Raw genomic sequence first — 21,050 nt, 5'->3', positions numbered from 1 at the left:
AAAGCCTCTTCTCTCTAGTTGTTGTTCAGTCGCCCAGTCGTATCTAACTCTTTGCGACCCCATGGACTGCAGCACGTCAGGCCTCCCTGTCCATCACCAGATCCCAGAGTTTGCCCAAATTCATGTTCATTGTACTGGTGATGCCATCCAGCCATCTCATCCTCTGATGCCCTCTTCTCCTTCTGCCCTCAGTCTTTCCCAGCATCAGGGACTTTTCCAGTGAGTCATCTGTGTGCATCAGATGACCAAAATACTGGAGCGTCAGCTTCAGCATTAGTCCTTCCAGTGAACATTCAGGGTTGATCTCCCTTAGGATTGACTGGTTTGATCTCCTTGATGTCCAAGGGACTTTCAGGAGTCTTCTCCAGCACCACAGTTTGAAGGCATCAGTTCTTTGCTGTTCTGCCTTTTTTATGGCCCACCTCTCACATCATACATGACCACTGGGAAGACCATAGCCTTGACTATACAGACCTGTGTCCACAGAGTAATGTCTCTGCTTTTCAACCCACTGTCTAGGTTTGTTATCACTTTCCAGCCAAGAAGCAATCATTTTCTGATTTCATGGCTGCAGTCAGCATCTGCAGTGATTTTGGAGCCCGAGAAGAAGAAATCTGTCACTCCTTCCACCTTTTCCCCTTCTATTTGCCATGCAGTAATGGGGCCGGATGCAATGATCTTAGTGTTTTTAATATTTAGTCCTCAGCCAGCTCTTTCACTCTCCTCCTTCACCCTCATCAAGAGGCTCTCTAGTTCCTCTTCCCTTTCTGCCATTAGAGTGGTATCATCCGCATATCTGAGATTGTTGATGTTTCTCCCGCCTATCTTGATTCTGGCTTGTAACTCACCCAGCCTGGCATTTCTCATGATATGCTCAGTGTTTCGATTAAACAGACAGGGTGACAGCAGACAGCCCTGTCAGACCCCTTTCTCGATCTTGAACCAGTCAGTTGTTCCATATAGGGTTCTGACTGTTGCTTCTTGCCCTGCATGCAGGTTTCTCAGGAGACATGTAAGATGGTCTGGTACTCCCATCTCTCTGAGAGCTTTCCACAGTTTGTCATGATCCACACAGTCAAAGGCTTTAGCATAGTTGATGAAACAGAGATAGATGTTTTCTGAAATTCCCTTGCTTTCTCTGTAATCCAGTGAATGTTGGCAATTTGATCTCTAGTTTTGCTTCCTTTTCTAAACCCAGCCTGGACATCTGGAAGTTCTTGGTTCACATAATGCTGAACATGTTGCAAATCAGGGTTTCTGTTAAGTGACATTACCTGGAGTAGCCTTTGTCTTACTTGGTTATTTTTAATCAAGTAATAATGTATCTTTTATTTTATAGTTGTACAACTTGTTAAAGATATTTTCTGCCTTAACCTGATTCTGGAGTTTATAAAGCCTTTGCCAGTCAACATGAGACTTGGAACTGTGATTTCCTTGCAGCTTTATCTTCCAGTTTTTGTTTTATTTAGGTTTTCATTCAGTGGTCACCTTAAAACAAGGGCTGCTATCCTGGGGTTAAAACATTTGCTTCAAATACTCCACAGAATTCCTGAGCACCAGAGGGCCTCAGGTGACACTGGTGTGTGCTCTTACTCACCATCACGTGGCACCCTCAGTGTGTGTGACAGAAATACCTCTCTGAGCACCAGAGAAGTTTATGGAAGTTGTTCTCACCAGAATCCTTTTGATATTCTATCTTCCAGTTATTCAGACTGAAGCAGAAAAGGTTTCTTTTTGGAGAAAACTGGCTTGACCTAATATGTTCATCTTATTAGGGAATTTATGAGATTAAATACTTTTTATAAATTGAGCATAACCAAACGTAGCAGTTGTTTTGACAACCTGATCTTTGCATTGTATGTATCACTTCCACACACATCTAAGCGCTCAGCATATATGCAATGTTAGCTGAACATGGGAAACACAGAGATGATTATCACCTGGTCCCTGCCCTACAGAACCTCAGAGGCTCCTGGTTTGTTGGGATCATCTTCAAGCTTTTCCATGATATGGAGAACTTTTTTATATGTACATCCTAACAAACAACCTTGAGGAAATCTTCATATTTATTAGATAGACATCTTAGTGTATTAAGGGTTAGTCATGTGTTACAAACTAGTATTGACTCTTGGGTCCAGCTAATGGTGTGAACTTGCAGGGAATTATTTAACTTCAGCATTTGTTCCCTTAATCTTTGAAATAATGGCTCAGGGCAAGTTGATGTCTGAACACCTTCTTATTAAATAATGGGTTAGGGCAAGTTGACGTCTAACGACCTTCTCATTTTTCCTTTGCTAATTATAAGGGTTCATGGTACACTGTGGCCTTCCCTGGTGGCTCAGACAGTAGAGAATCCACCTGCAATACAGGACATCTGGGTTCAATCCCTGGGTCGGGAAGATCCCCTGAGAAGGGACTGGCTACCCACTCCAGTGTTCTTGCCTGGAGAATTCATGGACAGAGGAGCCTGGGAGGCTTCAGTCCATGGGGTTGCAAAGAGTCAGACACAACTGAGCGACTAACACACACACACACACACACACACACACAAGCAAACACACAAGCAAACACGGTCTACTGTGCCTTATAAGGACGGGTTTAGGCAGTCACTACCCACGTACGCAGTCAGATGTGTGAAGGGGACACGTGGCAGGAATATTTGCAAACTATCCCTTAGTACTTTCTTCCAGTGGTTCTATCAAGACATGTTCCTTGATCAGCAAAGCCTTCCATTTTCTACCTGCAGGCATCATCTGAGAGTCTAATAGCATTAGTCATTACTATTTGAGTGGATAAATAACTCCATGTTATTTTATCAAAAGAGAGACAATACTAGTGCGCCAGGAAGGAAATCTACAAAAGATGAAAACATAATAGCCAGGCAGCGCATGAATTGTGCTGTATTACTCATCTGTCTTTGGCCACTATTTTTGTTATAACTGGGAGATTAGTGACAGAAGACCTGACTAAAAATACCTTTAACAGTAAGAGATTTGTGAACTCACAAGAGACCCCAAAGCAGGGTACCTCTGTGTTCATTAGTTTAGTGGTCCAGTAGTGTCCTTAAGACTCAAGTTCTTTCCATCTTATTCTTTCATCCTCTGGGCACATTGTTCTCAGGCTCCTTCCCTCAACCTCAAAATGACTGCCATGCCTTGAGGCAGCTCATGAAAAAAGGCACCTGTAGGAAGAGCTGAATCTCCTCCCAGGTGGTTTTTATTATGAAGGAAAATTACCAGAAGCCCCTCAGCAAACTTCTCCTAGTTCCCTTGGCCAGAGTGGGTCACATGCTGATGCCTCTTGCCATCTTGTGCAAGGGGGGCAGGAGAGGTGAAAGTGAAAGTCACTCAGTCCTGTTTGATTTTCGCGACCCAGTGGACTATACAGTCCATGGAATTCTCCAGGCAAGAATACTGGAGTGGGTAGCCTTTCCCTTTTCCGGGGGATCTTCCCAAACCCAGGGATTGAACCCAGAGATTGAACCTAGGGCTCCTGCGTTGCAGGCAGATTCTTCACCAGCTGAGGCACAAGGGAAGCCCCGGGGGCAGGAGAGGGTGGAGTCAAATTACCTGAGTGAAGTGAGTGAACACCAGAACCAATTTAGGGCTCTTGGACCTCCCTGGTGGTCCAGTGGTTAAGCAACCGCTTTCCAATACAAGGGACACAGGTTCAATCCCTGGTCCGAGAAGATCCCACATACCACAGAGTAACCAAGCCCTTGTGCCACGACTACTGAGCCTGTGCTCTAGTGCCCACCAGTCGCAACCACTGGAACCCATGCACCTAGAGAAGCCGCTACAGAGAGAATCCCGCTCCCCGCAACTATCAAACAGCCCCTGCTCCCTGCAGCTAGAAGAAGCCTGCTCGTGGCAATGAAGACTCAGCACAGCCACAAATAAAGTTGGTTTCCAAATTAATTAAAAAAAAAAAAAAAGGCAGGGGGGACTCCTCCCACAAACAAAGTGGGCAGTTGTGTTGGGAAGGGTGTCAGGTAGGCACTACTTAGGAGTTTGGAGTATCTTTCTCTGTAAAGCTTAGTTTTGAATGACATTGATTTCAAATCATCTTTGTGTGTCTATCTTTGGGACAATTGGTTTTCTAGATCCTTTTCTGGAAACAAAGCTTGGTATACAAAAGGCAAGTGGGAACTCCCTAGCAGTCCAGTGGTTAGGATTTCAAGCTTCTACTGCAGAGGTACAGGTGTGATCCCTGGTGGGGGAACTAAGATCCCGCATACCACATGGCACAGCCAAAAAAAACAGGGGGCAAGTATTTTTGGAGGACAGTGAGTGGGAAAGTTATGTTTTTGTCACGTTAGTCTCTAGGTATGTAAGGTCTCCAGAAGTACACCACCTGCATTGTCTCATTTAGTTCTCACGGCGGTCCTGGGAGGTAAGTTCCTCCACTGTCATTTAGTCACTTGCCCAAGGTCAGTAGTTACTGCCAGAGCTGGTGTTAGACCCAGATCCGTGTGGCTCTTAAGATGTATACTTATTCTGTCCTGCCTATATCCAGTTCTTTTCAACTTTGTTTTGATAATTTCATTTATGTCAAAAAATGTCACAACACACACTGTTTCGCATCTGTATTTGGTGATGTGAAATCAATACTGAAAATGCGTTTTGTGAACAGTCAGTGAGCATGTGGTTAAAGCAGATCTTGATATCTGTGTTAGGGTGTCAAGGGTGATCCCTCTAATGCCTGGAGGACCAGGTTCAGATTCTAAAGGGCTACAGAGGCTATGGAGAGTGTAATTCAGGACATAATAGCTTCTAAGACATTAATATGTGTTCAGAGACAGGTCTCCTTGCTCTTCCATAACCCTTTCTTCCTGGAGTTTCTCCCTACTCGGTCACCACTGTGTTTTTATATTAGAGTAAATTTCATGCAGGTGGTGTCCAGGGATAATTTTATTTCTAACTGGAACTAAAAGAATAAACCTAGGTCAAGCAATTAATTTTTTGAAACATTTTTAATAGTAAGAGTTATTTGTATAATAAATAGTTGAGGAAAATATATACGTATGGAGTGATTTTTCACTTGGTTGTTGTAATTCTTTGTGGCAGCACCAAAAAAAAAAAAAAATAGAGGATGAGGAAAGGTGTCAGGATGTACAGTACAGCTAGGTTAGCATAGCTGTTATTATTGATATTGTTTTAACTCTCAAACACCCCAAAGTGAATGTTTTAGCGATATAGCAGGTGCATTTCCAAGTTCTTGGTTCACTGGCCTCTCCTGAAGTCCTCAATGGTCTTAGCCAAAGAAGACGGTTGACTTCTTGTCAAAGTCCTGAGGCATGTTCCACAGAGACTCGAGGTACCATCAGCTTCCAAATCTCCCTCGGACCAGACTTTAGAGAGCTAGTCAAAACTGAGCTACATTCACCAGCAGATTCCCAATCCCCAATGCTGGTGAGAATTCCTCTAGATTCATTATCTCATCCACCTTTCATCCAGCATCCACAGTCTGCCAGGGGCTGTTCTAGGCATTTAACAAAGCCGCTGGCCTAAAGAGCTTCTAAGGGGTAAAGAGTGAGGACGCTAGGAAGCGATTTGGAGAAACTAACCCATCAGTAAGTAGGGGCTCCTTTTATCCTTCAGTGTTTTCCCAGTTCCTTTCGACAAACTGTTGTGTTCTCGTGCCATGAAAGACAATAATACTGTTTCACATGAAAGACCTTCCTAGTTTCTTAATATTTACTGACTGACTCAGAGGTTATTCTGTTATTTTCCTCTGTTGCTTTCTCTGTTCTCTTTCCCACTCATACAGTGTCTCGGTTACCTATTGCTATGTAATAAACCACCTTAAATAATGACTTGAACAACATTTGTTTGTTTACCTTTTTATTTTTAGAATCACATCTAACTGGCAGCTTTCTGAGATGAATATAGAGGGTTTCAGTTTGATTCAGCATTAACAGCATGATCTGTTGCATTACCCATGACAGCCATGAAAAGTATCACACACTGACCAAAAACAAAGTGACTTTGCTTGATTTGTTTGATTGGTAACGTTGGTGTACTTTTAATTATATTTGTGTAACAGTATGTTCATGGTAAAAATGATTGATGTATTTCGAATGCTGTCAGACATTGCTTAAGTTTTACTTGTAGATATCATCTGATTCTTACAGCAGTCTTAAGAGGTATAATACTGTTGCTAGTGCCGTGTTAGAGATGAAGACAGTAATGCTCGGGGGGTCAAAAATATGCCTGGGCTGAGGCCACACGGCTAGTGCTCACCAGGGCTACTGCCATGCTCGGAAGTTCAGGCTGCAGGCCTGCCGGTGTGTGGGCGGGTCCGGCCCCGCCGGCGTGCGGATGGGCCCAGCGGTGTTACTGTGTAACTCATCTTTCAGGTGCACCATTGCAGAGCTCGGTTTATCCCTTCTCTGGAAGTTGGAGTGCCTGAACTCCACAGGATCCCACGCTACGCATTAAAGGACACTGGGTGTAGGACTCCTAGATGGGAGTGAGGATGTTTATTTTAGTTTATTCAGTTATTTCTTATAAAGTAGACTTTATGTCTTAGAGCAGTGTTAAGTCTACAGAAGAATCTAGCAGAAAGTAAAGAGGTCCTATGTACTCCTTCCTCTCCAAAGTTTCCCTGATTGTTAACGACTTGTTGTGGTACCTTTGTGACAGTTGATGAATTAATACAGAGAACTTTATAATTAACTAAAGTCCATGGTTTATATTAAGGCTCACTCTTTGTGTTGTGCATTTCTGTGGTTCTCGCCAAATGCATATGTCATGTGTCTACCATTCTAGATTCATATAGAAGTTTCAGGAGTGTTTATTTTAAACCACATGCTTGTGGCTACTGATCTTATGACTTCAAAATTGAAAACTTAAGCACAGTAGTAGACTATTCAAGGAGAGATTCCCTGGATTGGGGCAATTGCTTTGGGTTATATTAAACTTCTTTTTACCCCTAAAGAAGGCTATTTTGTGGTAGTTGCTGTTGTTTACAGTTTTAGAATCTCTGGGTTGGAAGGGACTCTAAGGGTTGTGAAAGTACTTATTTATATAAAATGTTCAAATTGATTGTATTTTCGAGTGGCACTGCATATGTTGATTTCTTGTATCATTCTTAAAGTCATGATTTCAGTGGGTCTTGGGTTGGCAGAAGTGCCCATCTTTGTCCTTGAGACTCTGATCCCATTTACAAGAGTTGAGGAATTCTGTGACAGGTATTTAAGGGTAACTCTTGAGAAGGAATATTATATTGTTATAGATATTTTAAAACAGATACAAAAGTAGACAGAATAGTATGACAAATCTCTATGTACCATCTTGAACAGTTACCAAGTATACCCAATCTTGTTTTAAAGTCAGTCCTGGACATACTGTTCCTAAGAAGGAACATATATTCCTGAAGACATTCAAAAGGGGGGACTCTTCGCTCTGAAACCCTAACAATATCACTTTAATCATCGCTTCTGTCCCTGCACCTCACAAGGCCATACCTCTAATTAATTCCATACCTCTAATTCTGCTTCTCTTCCCCAGGGCCCAGTCATATATGCGCAGCTAGACCACTCTGGCGGACACCACAGCGACAGGATTAACAAGTCAGAGTCTGTGGTGTACGCAGACATTCGGAAAAATTGAGAAGACCGCGATCATATCCTAAGCAATAAACAAATCCAAACTGGACTCTTGTGCAGAAAATGTAGCCCATAAGTATGTGTGGCCTTGGAAACCAGAACGTGGAGAAGCACATGTTTAGTCATAGAGGGAGAAAAAGATGTGTATAATGGATGTGTATAAATGTTCTATTTAATCTTCCTGGTGCAAGGAGCCAGTTGCATGATGAAGAGACGGTATGATTCTATGTGTATATAAATTGTCTTGCTGTTTTTGTACTGCCCTTCAGGGTCATTTACAGTTGAGAAAATTCAGACACATTCCTATCACCATCGTTTAGATGTGGTTTGCCTTAATCAGGAAAGTGGCAGATCTTTTAGTATTCTAGTAGACATGGCCTTTTAATATAAGGGCTTACTCCGCCTTTGTGTGTATCGTAGTTGGAGACTGGAGATGCTGTGATGGAAGCATGTTCAGGATGGCCTTTAGCCCAGGGTATATCGCCTGTTTGGCAGTTGTTTTTAGAAAGCATCCATTTGCTATGCCACTTGAAGACCATGTGATTTCTGTTGCTATTTTTCTCTCTAAAATACAGGGCAGTTTTCTGCTTTCAGTGTTACGTAGACTATAAAATTACACCCTGTAGCATATCATCTCGATTTGTGGATTCATCATAGCAAGATTAGCAAAGGATCAATGCCAGAAGTCATTTCTTTCCAGGTACTTTTGGATCCGTACCATAATCGATACATAATTGAAATAGAGAACCCAGACTGGCTTGAAGAGTACTGTACTATTTGGAGAGCAAAAGGTATGGTATATTCTTTGCTGAAGTCCTTCGTGCTTGTAACAAGTCCCCATATAGCTGAAGGAGCAGAATTTCATTTCCTTCTAAGTAGGCAGAAATGGAATAATTAGATTGCCAGTCTCTAGTATGGCAGAGCTCTCTCTAGAGAATCTTTATAAAGCTTCAGTCATGCTTCCAGCAGCCTGGCTCCTATAATAATATCTTCAAGGACTTTGAGGTTAAAAACAGTTAGATTTGTAAAGAATTTTTTTCATTTAAAATTGAAAATACTGATGATATAGTCCCAGAACACACTGGGGGGTAAATGGGTGTGACAGGTAATGTTAGTTTTCATCTCATTTAGTTTGAGGTCCCCTAAGAGCTGCTTCCTTTTTTTCTTCCGGTCTTGTTCGCTTTGTGAGAGACTTTGAAGGCCAAGTTCTAAGGAAATAAAGAGTAATTTAGATTTAAAGATGTTTAGGAGGTGGTTACACAAAGAAAAAGTATATGAGCTACAAACAAACTCTGCCCCATATGTGCGGTCTTTTATTTTCTGAGAGACTGCTGTGAATCCCATGGTACTCCAGCTCACATTCTGTTGACATGTTTGTCAGCAGGACTGGGTTTTGTCGCCACGCGTGCCTGCCGTCTCTGAGCCTGGCGTGTCTGGTCTGTGTTGCACGCGGGAGGAAGGCCTTTGGGCTGTGCTGCCTGTCCCTCCTTTGTGCCCACAGGCCCCATGCGGAAGAGGGATGAAGAACACTCGCCCTGAGCAGCTCTGCAAAGTGCCCAGCTTTGCCTTGTACCCTGGGCCTTCTCTGCTTCCATGGTGAAAACTCCGGAACCTTTAGGAGACCTTTTTGTGTAGGGGGGAGCGGGGGCAGTGAGGGGAGGGATGCACGTCAGCATTCTTCAGGCTGCCAGGATGAGGACACTCTTGGTGGGTCCTCCCACTGTGAGAATTGTACAGCCATCCGAGATTTCAAGGAAGAAGAAAATACGTTGTGGGGAGACCAAGTGTATGCGTTGATGTGTGTATTTTCTTAGTCTTTTTTTTTTTTTTAACGGAGAAAAGGGGATTCTCCTTTTCCTCCTTTCTCAGCACGTCCAATGAATCTACTATGTATAGAACATTCCTAACACCTCCTGAGAGCAAGAGCCCTATTTTTCTGCATGTTTGTGAAGCTCCCACCCAGAGCACCAGCTATCGCTTCTGCTAACACGGCTGTGAGCCTCCTCTCCCCGCCTCCACTGGGCAAGGGCCCCAGCCTCCCACTCTGGGTCTGTGACTGACTGGTCTGCGGGGAGCTGCTCACACTGGGGTGGAGCACTTCAGGGTTGGGGCCTTTTCTGAAACTCCTCATAACCACCTCCTGTGAATCTTTTGGCCCTTTCTCCTGGGTCCCAACATCCTCATCTCTAGACGACAACAGTGGGGCTGCTTCCAGATGGCAGGACTGTCCTTTTCATGTCTGATTCTTGGCAGAATGAGGCCTCTTAAGACTGCACATGGTTTTTCTAAGGGGGTGCCTACAAGGGATTACTTAACATTTAAATTTCAAGCTCTCTGTAGTTTTTCAATGGAACTGTATGCAGCCAGGTAAAAAACCCATCATGTTCATTCATTTTTCTTTTTCAGTTGTTGTACTTTTGTGAATACTTTAATACATCTTTTTCAATTACTGGATTGTGTTGTGTGCTCAGTTTAGATCAAGTGAAGAAGAGATCGAAGCCCTTTCCTTAATTTAATCGCTCTCCAGCCATACAGGCTTCTTCTTCAGAAATGCCACCCATGTGCCTACCTCAGGCCCTTTGCACCTTCAGCCTAGAAAGCACGTTCTGCACATTTGTGTGGTTTGCTCCTTCACTTCCTTTAAGTGTCTGCTCACATATCACCTTCTCAGAGAGACCTTCTGTGATATGTAAAAACGCAACCTCTCCCACCCCTGGCTCTCTCTAAGCCCCTTAACCCTGCTGTTTTTCTCCCTGTCAAACCATACATGTGCTGATCTGTTTTCCCTACCAGAACGTAAGCACTGAGAGGCCAGAATTTAGCTGTTTTTTTCACTGTTCCATCTTTAGTGTGTAGTACATTGTCTGGCAATTAGCAATTGCTCAATAAATGTTGACTTGGTAGATGATGGATAGATGGATTTATCTATTCAACAAATCTATATCCTGTCATATGCCAGGCACTGTGCTAAGCATAAGGAACACACAGCTTCTCAAGGTCTTGCCACAGTGGAGGTGAGAGAAGGTAACGTGGTAGTAATAATAGCTATTAGATAGTAATACTTTCTGTATGCCAAAAATTTCTTGCTCTGTTTAGCACTATGAGTCAATGCTAGTTGTACTAATCTCAAACTCACTTTTAGAAAGATAAAGTCAGTATATTACAGCAGTATTTTTTTGGATACGTCTCCAAGAGTAATACAGTCAAAAGCAAAAATAAACTAATTGGACCTAATCAAACTTACAAGCTTTTGCACAACAAAGGTAACTGTAAACAAAACAAAAAGACAACCTATGGAATAGGAGGAAACGTCTGCAAAGATGTGACTGACAGGGCTGAATTTCTAATATATATAAACATCTCACATAGGTCAATATATTAAAAAAAAAATAACCAATCCAAAAATGGGCACAACTTAAGTAGACACATCTCCAAATAAGACATACTGATAGCCAACAAGCACATGAAAAGATGTTCACATTGCTAATTATTAGAGAAATGAAAATCAAAACTGCAATGAGGTATCACCTCACGCCAGTCAGAATGGCCATCATCAAAAAGTCTACAAATAATAAATGCTGGAACAGGTATGGAGAAAAGGGAGCCTTCCTACACTGTTGTTGGGAACATAAATTGGTGAACAGTACGGGAGTCCCTTAAAATCTAAAGTCAGGTCCATGACCCAGCAACTCGACTCCTGGACGTATGTCTGCAAAAGGTGAAAACTAATTAAAAAGGGTACAGGCACCCTAATGTTCATTGCAGTGTTAGTCACAAGAGCCAGTTCACAGAAGTGGCCTAAATGTCTACTGACAGATGAATGGATAAAGAAGATGTGGTACAAATATACAGTGGAATACTAGCCAGCCATAAAAATGAAGACAAAATGCCATTTGTAGTAACATGGATGGACATAGAGATTATCATTACTAAGTGAAGGGGAAAATATAATACCACTTATATATGGAATCTTAAAAAATGATACAAATGAACTCATTTATAAAGCGGAAATAGACTCAGACATAGAAAGCAAACTTAGGTTACCAAAGAAAGGTGGGAGAAGGGTAAATCCGTTTTGAATAACAGTACTTCCCTGGTGGTCCGGTAGACAAGACTTCATGCTTCAACTGCAGGGCTGGGAGTTGCTCCCCTGGTCAGGGAACTAAGATCCTACATGCTGCGCAGCAAGGCCACACGTGAAATAAGAAAGACAAATACAATCCCTATCAAATTACCCATGACATTTTTCACAGAACTAGAGCAAATAATCCTACACTTTTTATGGAGCCATGAAAGACCCAGAGTTGCCAAAGCAATCCTGAGGAAAAAGAACAAAGCAGGAGTCATAACCCTCCCAGACTTCAGACAATACTACAAAGCTATAGTAATCAAAACAGCATGGTTTGGGCACAAAAATAGACATGAATAAATGGAGCAGAATACGGAGCTCAGAAATAAACCCACACACCTACAGTCAATTAATCTTTGACAAAGGAGGCAAGAATATACAATGGGAAAAGGAAAGTCTCTTTAGCAAGTGGTGGGAAAATTAGACAATTGCATGTAAATAAATGAAGTTAGAATACTCTCATACCATACACAAAAATGAATTCAAAATGGCTTAAAGACTTAAAAACAAGACACCATAAAACTCTTAGAACATAATTAAATCATTCTGACACAAATCATCCCAAAGTTTTTTTAAGTCAGCCTCCCAAGGCAAAAGAAATAATCAAATGGGACCTAATCAAACTAACAAGCTTTTGTACAGCAAGTTCAGTCGCTCAGTCATGTCCGACTCTGCAACTCCATGAATCACAGCATGCCAGGCCTCCCTGTCCATCACCAACTCCCGGAGTTTACTCAAACTCATCGAGTCGGTGATGCCATCAAGAGGAAACCATAAATAAAACTAAAAGACAACCTACAGAATGGGAGAAAATATTTGCAAACTATGTGACCAACAAGGGCTTAATTTCCAAAATATACAAAGAACTCATACAACTCAACAACAAAAAACAATCCATTTGAAAAATGGACAGAAGGCCTAACTAGACATTTCTCCAAAGAAGACATGCTGTGCTCAGTTGCTCAGTCATGTCTGACTCTAAAACTGCCTGAACTGTAGCCCACCAGGCTCCTCTGTCCATGGGATTCTCCAGGCAAGAATACTGGAGTGGGTAGCCATTCCCTTTTCCAGGGGATATTCCAGACCCAGAGATCAAACCCACATTTCCTGCACTGGAAGGAAATACTTAAAGAGTGAACCATAGTAAAATGAAACAACGTTTATTCAGGGAGACACACACTCCACAGACAGTATGGGCCATCTCAGAAGATGAGAAACCCCACGGTACAGGGCTGTCAGTTTTTATACGGCTGGGTATTTTCATAGGCTAATAAGTGGGAGGATTATTCCAACTGTTTTGGGGAAGTGGTGGGAATTTCCAGGAATTGGACCACTGTCCACTTTTTGGCCTTTTTTGATTCTTGTTCAGTCACTGAGTCGTGTCTGACTCTTTGCGACCCTGAGGACTGCAGCACGCTGGGCTTCCCTGTCCTTCACTATCTTCCACAGTTTGCTCACACTCACATCCAAGGAGTCGGTGATGCCAAAGAAGACGTATAGATGGCCAATAGGTACATGAAAAAATACTCAATATTGCTAATTGTTGTTGTTCAGTTGCTAAATTGTATCTAAATCTTTGCAACCCCATGGACTGCAGCATGCCAGACTTCCCTGTCCTTCACTGTTTCCCAGAGTTTGCTCAGACTCATGTCCGTTGTGTTGATGATGCCATCCAACCATCTCATCCTCTGTCACCCCCTTCTCCTGCCCTCAGTCTTTCCCAGCATCAGGGTCTTTTCCGGGAGTCAACTCTTCATAGAGAAGTACAGATCAAAACTACGAGATACCACCTCACATCAATGAATGGCCTTCATTAAAAAGACTACAAATAAAAAATTCTGGAGAGAGCGTGCAGAAAAGGGAACCCTCTCACACTGTTGGTGGCAACATAAATTTGTGCAGCCACCATGGAAAACAGTATGGAGGTTCCTCAAATAACTAAAAATAGAGTTGCCATATGATCCAGCAATCTCACTCCTAGGCATATACCCACATGACACTATAATTTTTAAAGATACATTCATCCTTATGTTCATAGCAGCACTGTTCATAATAGCCAGACATGGAAACAACCTAAATGTCCCTCGACAGATGAATGGATAAAGAAGATGTGGTACAAGTACACAGTGGAGTGCTGCTGCTGCTGCTAAGTCGCTTCAGTCGTGTCCGACTCTGTGCGACCCCATAGACGGCAGCCCACCAGGCTCCCCTGTCCCTGGGATTCTCCAGGCAAGAACACTGGAGTGGGTTGCCATTTCCCTCTCCAGTGCATGAAAGTGAAAAGTGAAAGTGAAGTCGCTCAGGCTCCTCCGTCCATGGGATTTTCCAGGCAAGAGTACTGGAGTGGGGTGCCATCGCCTACTACTCAGCCATAAAAATGAATGAAATAATGCCATTTACAGCAACGTGAACGAACCTAGATATTATCATACTAAGTGAAGTCAGAAAAAGACAAATACCATATGATATCACTTACATATGGAATCTAAAGTGTGACACAAGTGAGCTTATGTACAAGACAGAAACAGACTTACAGAGACCAGACATGTCGTTGCCAAGGGGGAGGAGGAGAGCGGGAGGGGTGGAGGGGGTTCGGGGTCAGCAGATGCCCACTGGTTTATACAGCATGGATAAATAACAAGATCCCCCTGGACAGCACAGGGAACTGTACTCAATATCCTGTGATAAGCCATAATGGAAAAGAATGTTAAAATATATAACTGAACCATTTTGCTGTATGGTATAAATTAGCATTGTAAATTAACTATACTACCATTAAAAAAAAAAAAAAAAGACAATGTCAGGTTTAGGGTATATAACTTGCCCAAGGTCACTCAGCTAATAAGGTCCAGAGAGACAGGGCTGGGGCTGGCACCATTTGATCCAAAGACTTGTTTCTTTATCACTCTGCTCTGGGACTTTTCTCACCAAAAGCAATCTAACTTACTTATTCAGATAAAGGTGTTATGTCATTGAAATAAGGGAGGTGGTTGTGTAGGTGGTAGAAAAATGCCCAGGGGCCTTAATTTCAGTTTGGAAGACAATATAGTGACTTTATCTGTTGAGAGCTGTGTCACAAATAACACCTTACTGATAAAGCGCTAACATTTTCTAGTGACTTATAAATTAACGTGGATTCACAACGAGCTCCTGGCTTGCATAACTTGATGCTTTTTTGAACAGGCAAGATCACCTGTAGGGGTGAATCTCCTGTGAACGCATCATGTGTGATATGGCAAAAAAAAAAAGAGATGCTGCCCAAGCGATAAAATCAGGTTCTCTTGGTTCCTCCCAAAGTAGAATTAGGTACTGCTGAGTTCCTCCTTCTGGGTCTCTGACTTCCAAGATGCACAAGAACATACCAACCAAACACATGTATACATATTCCTGAGGGTGATGACAGCCCTGAGGGAGCGGGCTTAGTGTTAGAAAGGAAACCTCACGCACTCTCTTGCCCTCTTCCAGGCTCAGGCCCCCTTCTGGCTCCTCTGGGTGATTACATCGATAACTGCATTTAGGAACAAATGGCGAGGCAGCAGCCCGTGGCTACCAGGGGGAAAGGGAGGGAATTTTGCAGCAGGGAGGGTGCTTATATAACACAATGGAATATTAAGTAAGTGAAGTAAGTGAATTCGCTCAGTCATGTCCGACTCTTTTCGACCCCATGGACAGTAGCCTGTACCAGGCTCCTCCATCCATGGGATTTTCTAGACATGAGTACTGGAGTGGGTTGCCATTTCCTTCTCCAGGGAACCTTCCCGACCCAGGGATTGGACCCAGGGATCGAACCCAGGTCTCCCGCATTGTAGACAGATGCTTTACCATCTGAGCCACCTCAGCTATTAAAAAGAAAGCATTTGAATCAGTTCTAATGAGGTGGATGAAACTGGACCCTATTATACAGAGTGAAGTAAGTCAGAAAGAAAAACATCAATACCATATTTTAACACATATATATGGAATTTAGAAAGATGGTAATGATGACCCTATATGTGAGACAGCAAAAGAGACACAGATGTAAGGCAAGGGTGGGATGATCTGAGAGAATAATATTGAAACATGTATATTAGCATATGTGAAATAGATCACCAGTCCAGGTTCAATGCATGAGGCAGGGTGCTCAGGACTGGTGCACTGGGATGACCCAGAGGGATGGAATGGGGAGGGAGGTGGGAACGGGATTCAGGATAGGGGACACATGTACACCCGTGGCTGATTCATGTCAATGTATGGCAAAAAACACCACAATATTGTAAAGTAATTAGCCTCCAATTAAATTAATTCATTTTAAAAAAAAGAAAAAAAATAACCTTTATAGGTTATAGGGGAAATTGACTTCAGGTTTGCTCACTAGTTACCAGGAAAACCAGCAGGGAAGCACATCCCTCCTAGCCCCTCAGGTTGACTGTCACAGACAAGTGTTTCCCTTTGATAATGAGCAGGGTGGAACTGTTCTAACCTAAGGACTAGAACAATCACTAGCTAGGGGCAGGAGTTGGGGGATGGGGGGTGGGCAAGCATGTAGGCAGTTGCTGTTTAGGTTCTACGATGGAGGAGAAGTCAGGGGAATTATTTGGTAGTCCGGTGGTTAAGACTCCACCTTCCAATGCACGGGATGTGAGTTCAGCCCCTGGTTGGGGAATTGAGGTCCCACATGCTGCAAAGGATGACCAAAAAGACCCCCTCTTTTTTAAAAAGAGTTAGGGCGAGTTAACAGGTGAGTTAGGGGGTAGGTGAGGCAGGGACTGGTTCAACAGGGGGTGTACAGAGAGCAAGAGAACAGTCATCTTGAGTGGTCTGAGTGGATTATACTCTCCACCTCTACACACCCTGCTGAAAGTAAAGTGAAAGTGAAGTCGCTCAGTCATGTCCGACTCTTTGCAATCTCATGGACTGTAGCCCACCAGGCTCCTCCATCCATGGGATTCTCCAGGCAAGAGTACTGGAGTGGGTTGCCATTTCCTTCTCCAGACACTCACAATCTTGGCCCACCCATCATCCGCAACATCCCTGGAGCCAGGTATTAGAGGTGCACTGCAACTAGACACCACAAATACAAAACAGACAACAGAAGCTAAAGCAGGTTAACAGTAAACACCCGACATGCTAAACATAATGGCTCTCCAGGAAGTGGGCAAAGTTTGGAGCTAACTGCTCATGTGGTCACTGGAGAGGAAGTCCAGGGCAGTGACATCCTATCTAGTTATAAGGGAAGACCACTTCTGGCTTCCACAAGCCCAGAGCCACTCCCACGGAGTAGGGGGAAGAAGGCCCTGGCTTTAAAGGAAACATTCTGGTGGCCTAGCCAGGTGTCAGCAGTCACAGCGCAGGTCTGCCACCCCACATTAGGTTGGGTGCCATTAGTAGTGGGCTGATTAGGTGTTTCCAAACAAAAAGCAGTTAATCCCACTAGTTGGATTTGTGTGGCTGGGAGCCAGGTGACTCCACTCCACACAACATAACCTGGGAGGTCCTTTATGAGCAGTAATCCTGGCAACGTGTAAAGTTGTTATACAGTACTGTTTACTGGGAGAAGGCAATGGCACCCCACTCCAGTACTCTTGCCTGGAAAATCCCATGGACGGAGGAGCCTGGTAGGCTGCAGTCCATGGGGTCGCTAGGAGTCGGACACAACTGAGCGACTTCACTTTCACTTTTCACTTCCATGCGTTGGAGAAGGAAATGGCAACCCACTCCAGTGTTCTTGCCTGGAGAATCCCAGGGATGGGGGAGCCTGGTGGGCTGCCATCTCTGGGGTCACACAGAGTCAGACACGACTGAAGCAACTTATCAACTGTTTACTGACAAGTGCCCTTCTGACATATTGGCATGCTCCAGGACAGGAAGATGGTGAGCTGTCCCCACATGGTTGCATTACCTAGGTCCATTTTCCATGGAAGTCCAGAGGCGGACACCAAGGGCAGCTTGCTGTAGACCCAGCAATTAGACTCATTTTGCAGCAAGGCCATTGTTGCTGCCCACTCCATGAATAGATTTTATCTGCTCAAGCTAAGGATGAAATGCAAGACCTCTAACAGGCATAGCACAGGGGAGATCATGACTGTCAAGCAAAATACAAGTAGAAACCATATTCTGAAATGATACCCTCCTGCCTGTGGTTTTTTCTGGCCTATAATACAGTTCAGATAAATCAAGTTTTCAGTTATACAGAAATATGTCTAAAATCACATCTATATAGCCATCCTGCTCTATTTTGGATGCCTGAACTGTAGTTAATTTTGATTTTTTATTTTTCTTGCAATAGCTTTGATTTAATTATTTAAAAGGAAGGATAGAAAAAAATAAGGGAGGGAGGAAAAGTCAGGAAACTTGGATACAATCCGAACTTTAAAAACACAATGGTGGCTTTAGTTTGTGATTTTGTCATTTTGGGGACGCAACACTATTGGCTACAGATGACACACAATCGCCTTGACCTGAGCAGAAAAACTTGAGCATGCTCCACAATGGCTGTATCTGAAGGAGACAGATGTTTGCCCTACATAAGTGTTGTATGACCCAATGGATACATCCCTTGCCAAATAATTATATATCACTCAAAGATTTTTATAGCATAATTTTGAATTTTAAATGTACTTTTGTTTAATGGTTAAAGCAGATGTACAATGAATGTTTAATAGGCCACAAACTGGCTATTTTGGTTAGTCAAAAGTTTAATTACGTAAAGATCAGAATGACTTCTCTTAATATGTGAACATTTCTATCATTTTCCCCTTTGGATTGCAAATCTTTCGATGGAAAGCATTGATGACCAAAATATTCGCCCCTTGATGGTTGCTGCCCGCCCTGGGTCCAGCATGTCCCTTGGTTCTGGGCCTCCTTTGTATATTACACACACACATAAACACCCAGTTACCCATGTGGTGTAAAACTAATCAGACAACCTCAGAGACGTGTCAACGGAGAGCATTTTAGAGGCTTAGAGACATTTAATTAATTACGCTGAACTGTTACGCGTTGTGCACGTGCTGTCAGCAGCAGACTTAAGGCAAGGTTCTGCTCTGCGACAGCTTCACTAGTGAATCCTCTTTCTATCCTGAACACTGAGGGCAGCGGTACACTTAGAAGTAAACACTAACTTTCAGTGTTGATAGGGAGAGAAACATTTGTTAAAAAGTTCAATTGAATTCGTAGGACGGGTCTTCACAGGCTGGGTCTGGATTTTGGGGTCCATCGCCTGTCTCCGTTGTCCTCTTTCCTTGTGCTACTGTGGATGTCGTTTGGGGGCAGCAGTCTTTTCTACAGGTCAGTCCAGTGTAGAGGCCCTTCTCAAGTGGGAGTGTGATTTCAAGAGTTCATCTCCTCCAGTTCTATTGTATACTTAAGAATATCTGATAAGGGTCTTTTGACAAAGTTTCTGTTAATCTGTTTTATCATTTGCACTCATAGGAAATACTCCCCCACTCTAGTTTGTAACGTGAGACCTGCTATCACATCCATCCCAAGTATATACTCTGGGATTGGACTATGAACACTGCATATTAGGGGTGGGGGCAGCTACCCCGTTTGTGGCATGAATGATATTCTGTTTGCTCTACCATTCCACCCCTATACCAGTCAACAACAGAGAGGGGGCCGTGGAGCCAGTGGATGTTTCTATATATTCATGTCCATTCAGCCCTGGTGTTTACCATGGCTAAACAATCTTTCTATTCTTTCAGTCAGTTCAGTCGCTCAGTCGTGTCTGACTCTTTGCAACCCCATGAATCACAGCACGCCAGGCCTCCCTGTCCATTACCAACTCCCGGAGGAGAAGACTCGAGAGTCCCTTGGACTGCAAGGAGATCCAACCAGTCCATTCTGAAGATCAGCCCTGGGATTTCTTTGGAAGGAATGATGCTAAAGCTAAAGCTCCAGTACTTTGGGCACCTCCTGTGAAGAGTTGACTCATTGGAAAAGACTCTGATGCTGGGAGGGATTGGGGGCAGGAGGAGAAGGGGACGACAGAGGATGAGATGGCTAGATGGCATCACTGACTTGATGGACATGCCAACAAATGGTTAATTCTACTTGAGGCATCTGGTTCGCCAAAACCCGCATTACCAGGACCTTCCCCTGAAGCCTACATTACTGTGACCTGGGATTTTCTGGAACCTTGACCATATGCCCTAATCTAGTAGCCTTGGGTCTGACACATTCCTTCCACTACTGATGGTAGGGCCTCTTCCTCTGGAGGAGTAGAAGGAGGGCCTTGTTGTTGTTCAATAGCTCAGCTGGTACTTGGTCAGGTTTTCGCTTCTGCCATAGCTCTGCTAATGCAGCACCAGGTTGCTTATCTGTCTTGGTTATAGGGGCCCCACCACCTCTAGGTCCTCCCACATCTGTTTTCTAGTTACTCAGATGAGTCCCCAGAAAGAGGAAGGCGGAGCCTTACTTCCTTCTCCCTCTTAGGGATTATGGTTCTGATCCTCTGGTTCTATACCTTTTCCATTTCTCCGAACTCTACTGTTGTTTGCACCACCTTGCAACTGGGTGCTCTACTAAGGGACTAAGGATGAAAACTGGAGCCCCAGACAGTTGCCCAGCAGCAGACTGGAGGGCCATGCTTTTCATGCCTGATGTGAATAACTCTTTGCTGCTAAGTCACTTCAGTTGTGTCCAACTCTGTGCGACCCCATAGGCGGCAGCCCACCAGGCTCCCCCGTCCCTGGGATTCTCCAGGCAAGAACACTGGAGTGGGTTGCCATTTCCTTCTCCAACACATGAAAGTGAAAAGTGAAAGTGAAGTCGCTCAGTCATGTCCGATGCTCAGCGACCCCATGGACTGCAGCCTACCAGGCTCCTCCGTCCATGGGATTTTCCAGGCAAGAGCACTGGAGTGGGGTGCCATTGCCTTCTCCGGAATAACTCATTATCTGGGCCCTAATAGTGCTGGCCATCTATGGCGTGTGTCATGCCTGGTTCTCTTAATGAATCCGAGTTTTTCCATGATTTACCAACAGAGAGGAGTAGGAGGTACATCCCCTGCATTGGGCCAGGCGGCCTGGCAGCCAGCCATTACCCAAGAAAGCAGGAAAATTACTTTGCCCTCATTGATGGCTCTATGTAAGTGCTGCTAGAAGGCCGCATGCTTAGTCACTGAGGCCATCATTAACATACTCTGGTCAGTTAACATCATGCATTCCCCACTGACATCCCAGACACACAGCAACCAAGCAATCAGTGGCCTAAATTTGTCACCCAGTTCAACTCACTCAGTCCGAGTACAGCCTCTGAGGGTGGCCAGTGTGCCCCACTCTAGGGGTGGGAGCAAATCATTGCCTACACACAGTGCTCTAAGCTGATCTGGTT

The 21,050-nt window shown here is 43.8% G+C and overlaps 1 protein-coding gene across 1 annotated transcript in view; it reads left to right on the top strand.

Moving 5' to 3' along the window:
* The window catches only part of MPZL1 (myelin protein zero like 1), an 81,553-nt gene extending 71,495 nt beyond the window's left edge, over positions 1-10,058 (top strand). The window contains exon 6 of the mRNA XM_061399408.1: positions 7,512-10,058. Coding sequence (XP_061255392.1) covers positions 7,512-7,613 — 102 coding nt within the window. The 3' untranslated portion in view covers positions 7,614-10,058. The remainder of the gene's footprint in view (positions 1-7,511) is intronic.
* Positions 10,059-21,050: the final 10,992 nt, after the last annotated feature.

This window comes from Bos javanicus, chromosome 3 (genome assembly GCF_032452875.1).
Source record: "Bos javanicus breed banteng chromosome 3, ARS-OSU_banteng_1.0, whole genome shotgun sequence".
Lineage (NCBI taxonomy): Eukaryota > Metazoa > Chordata > Mammalia > Artiodactyla > Bovidae > Bos > Bos javanicus.
The sequence above is the reverse complement of the archived record's forward strand: the minus strand, read 5'-3'. Positions and strand labels throughout refer to the sequence as shown.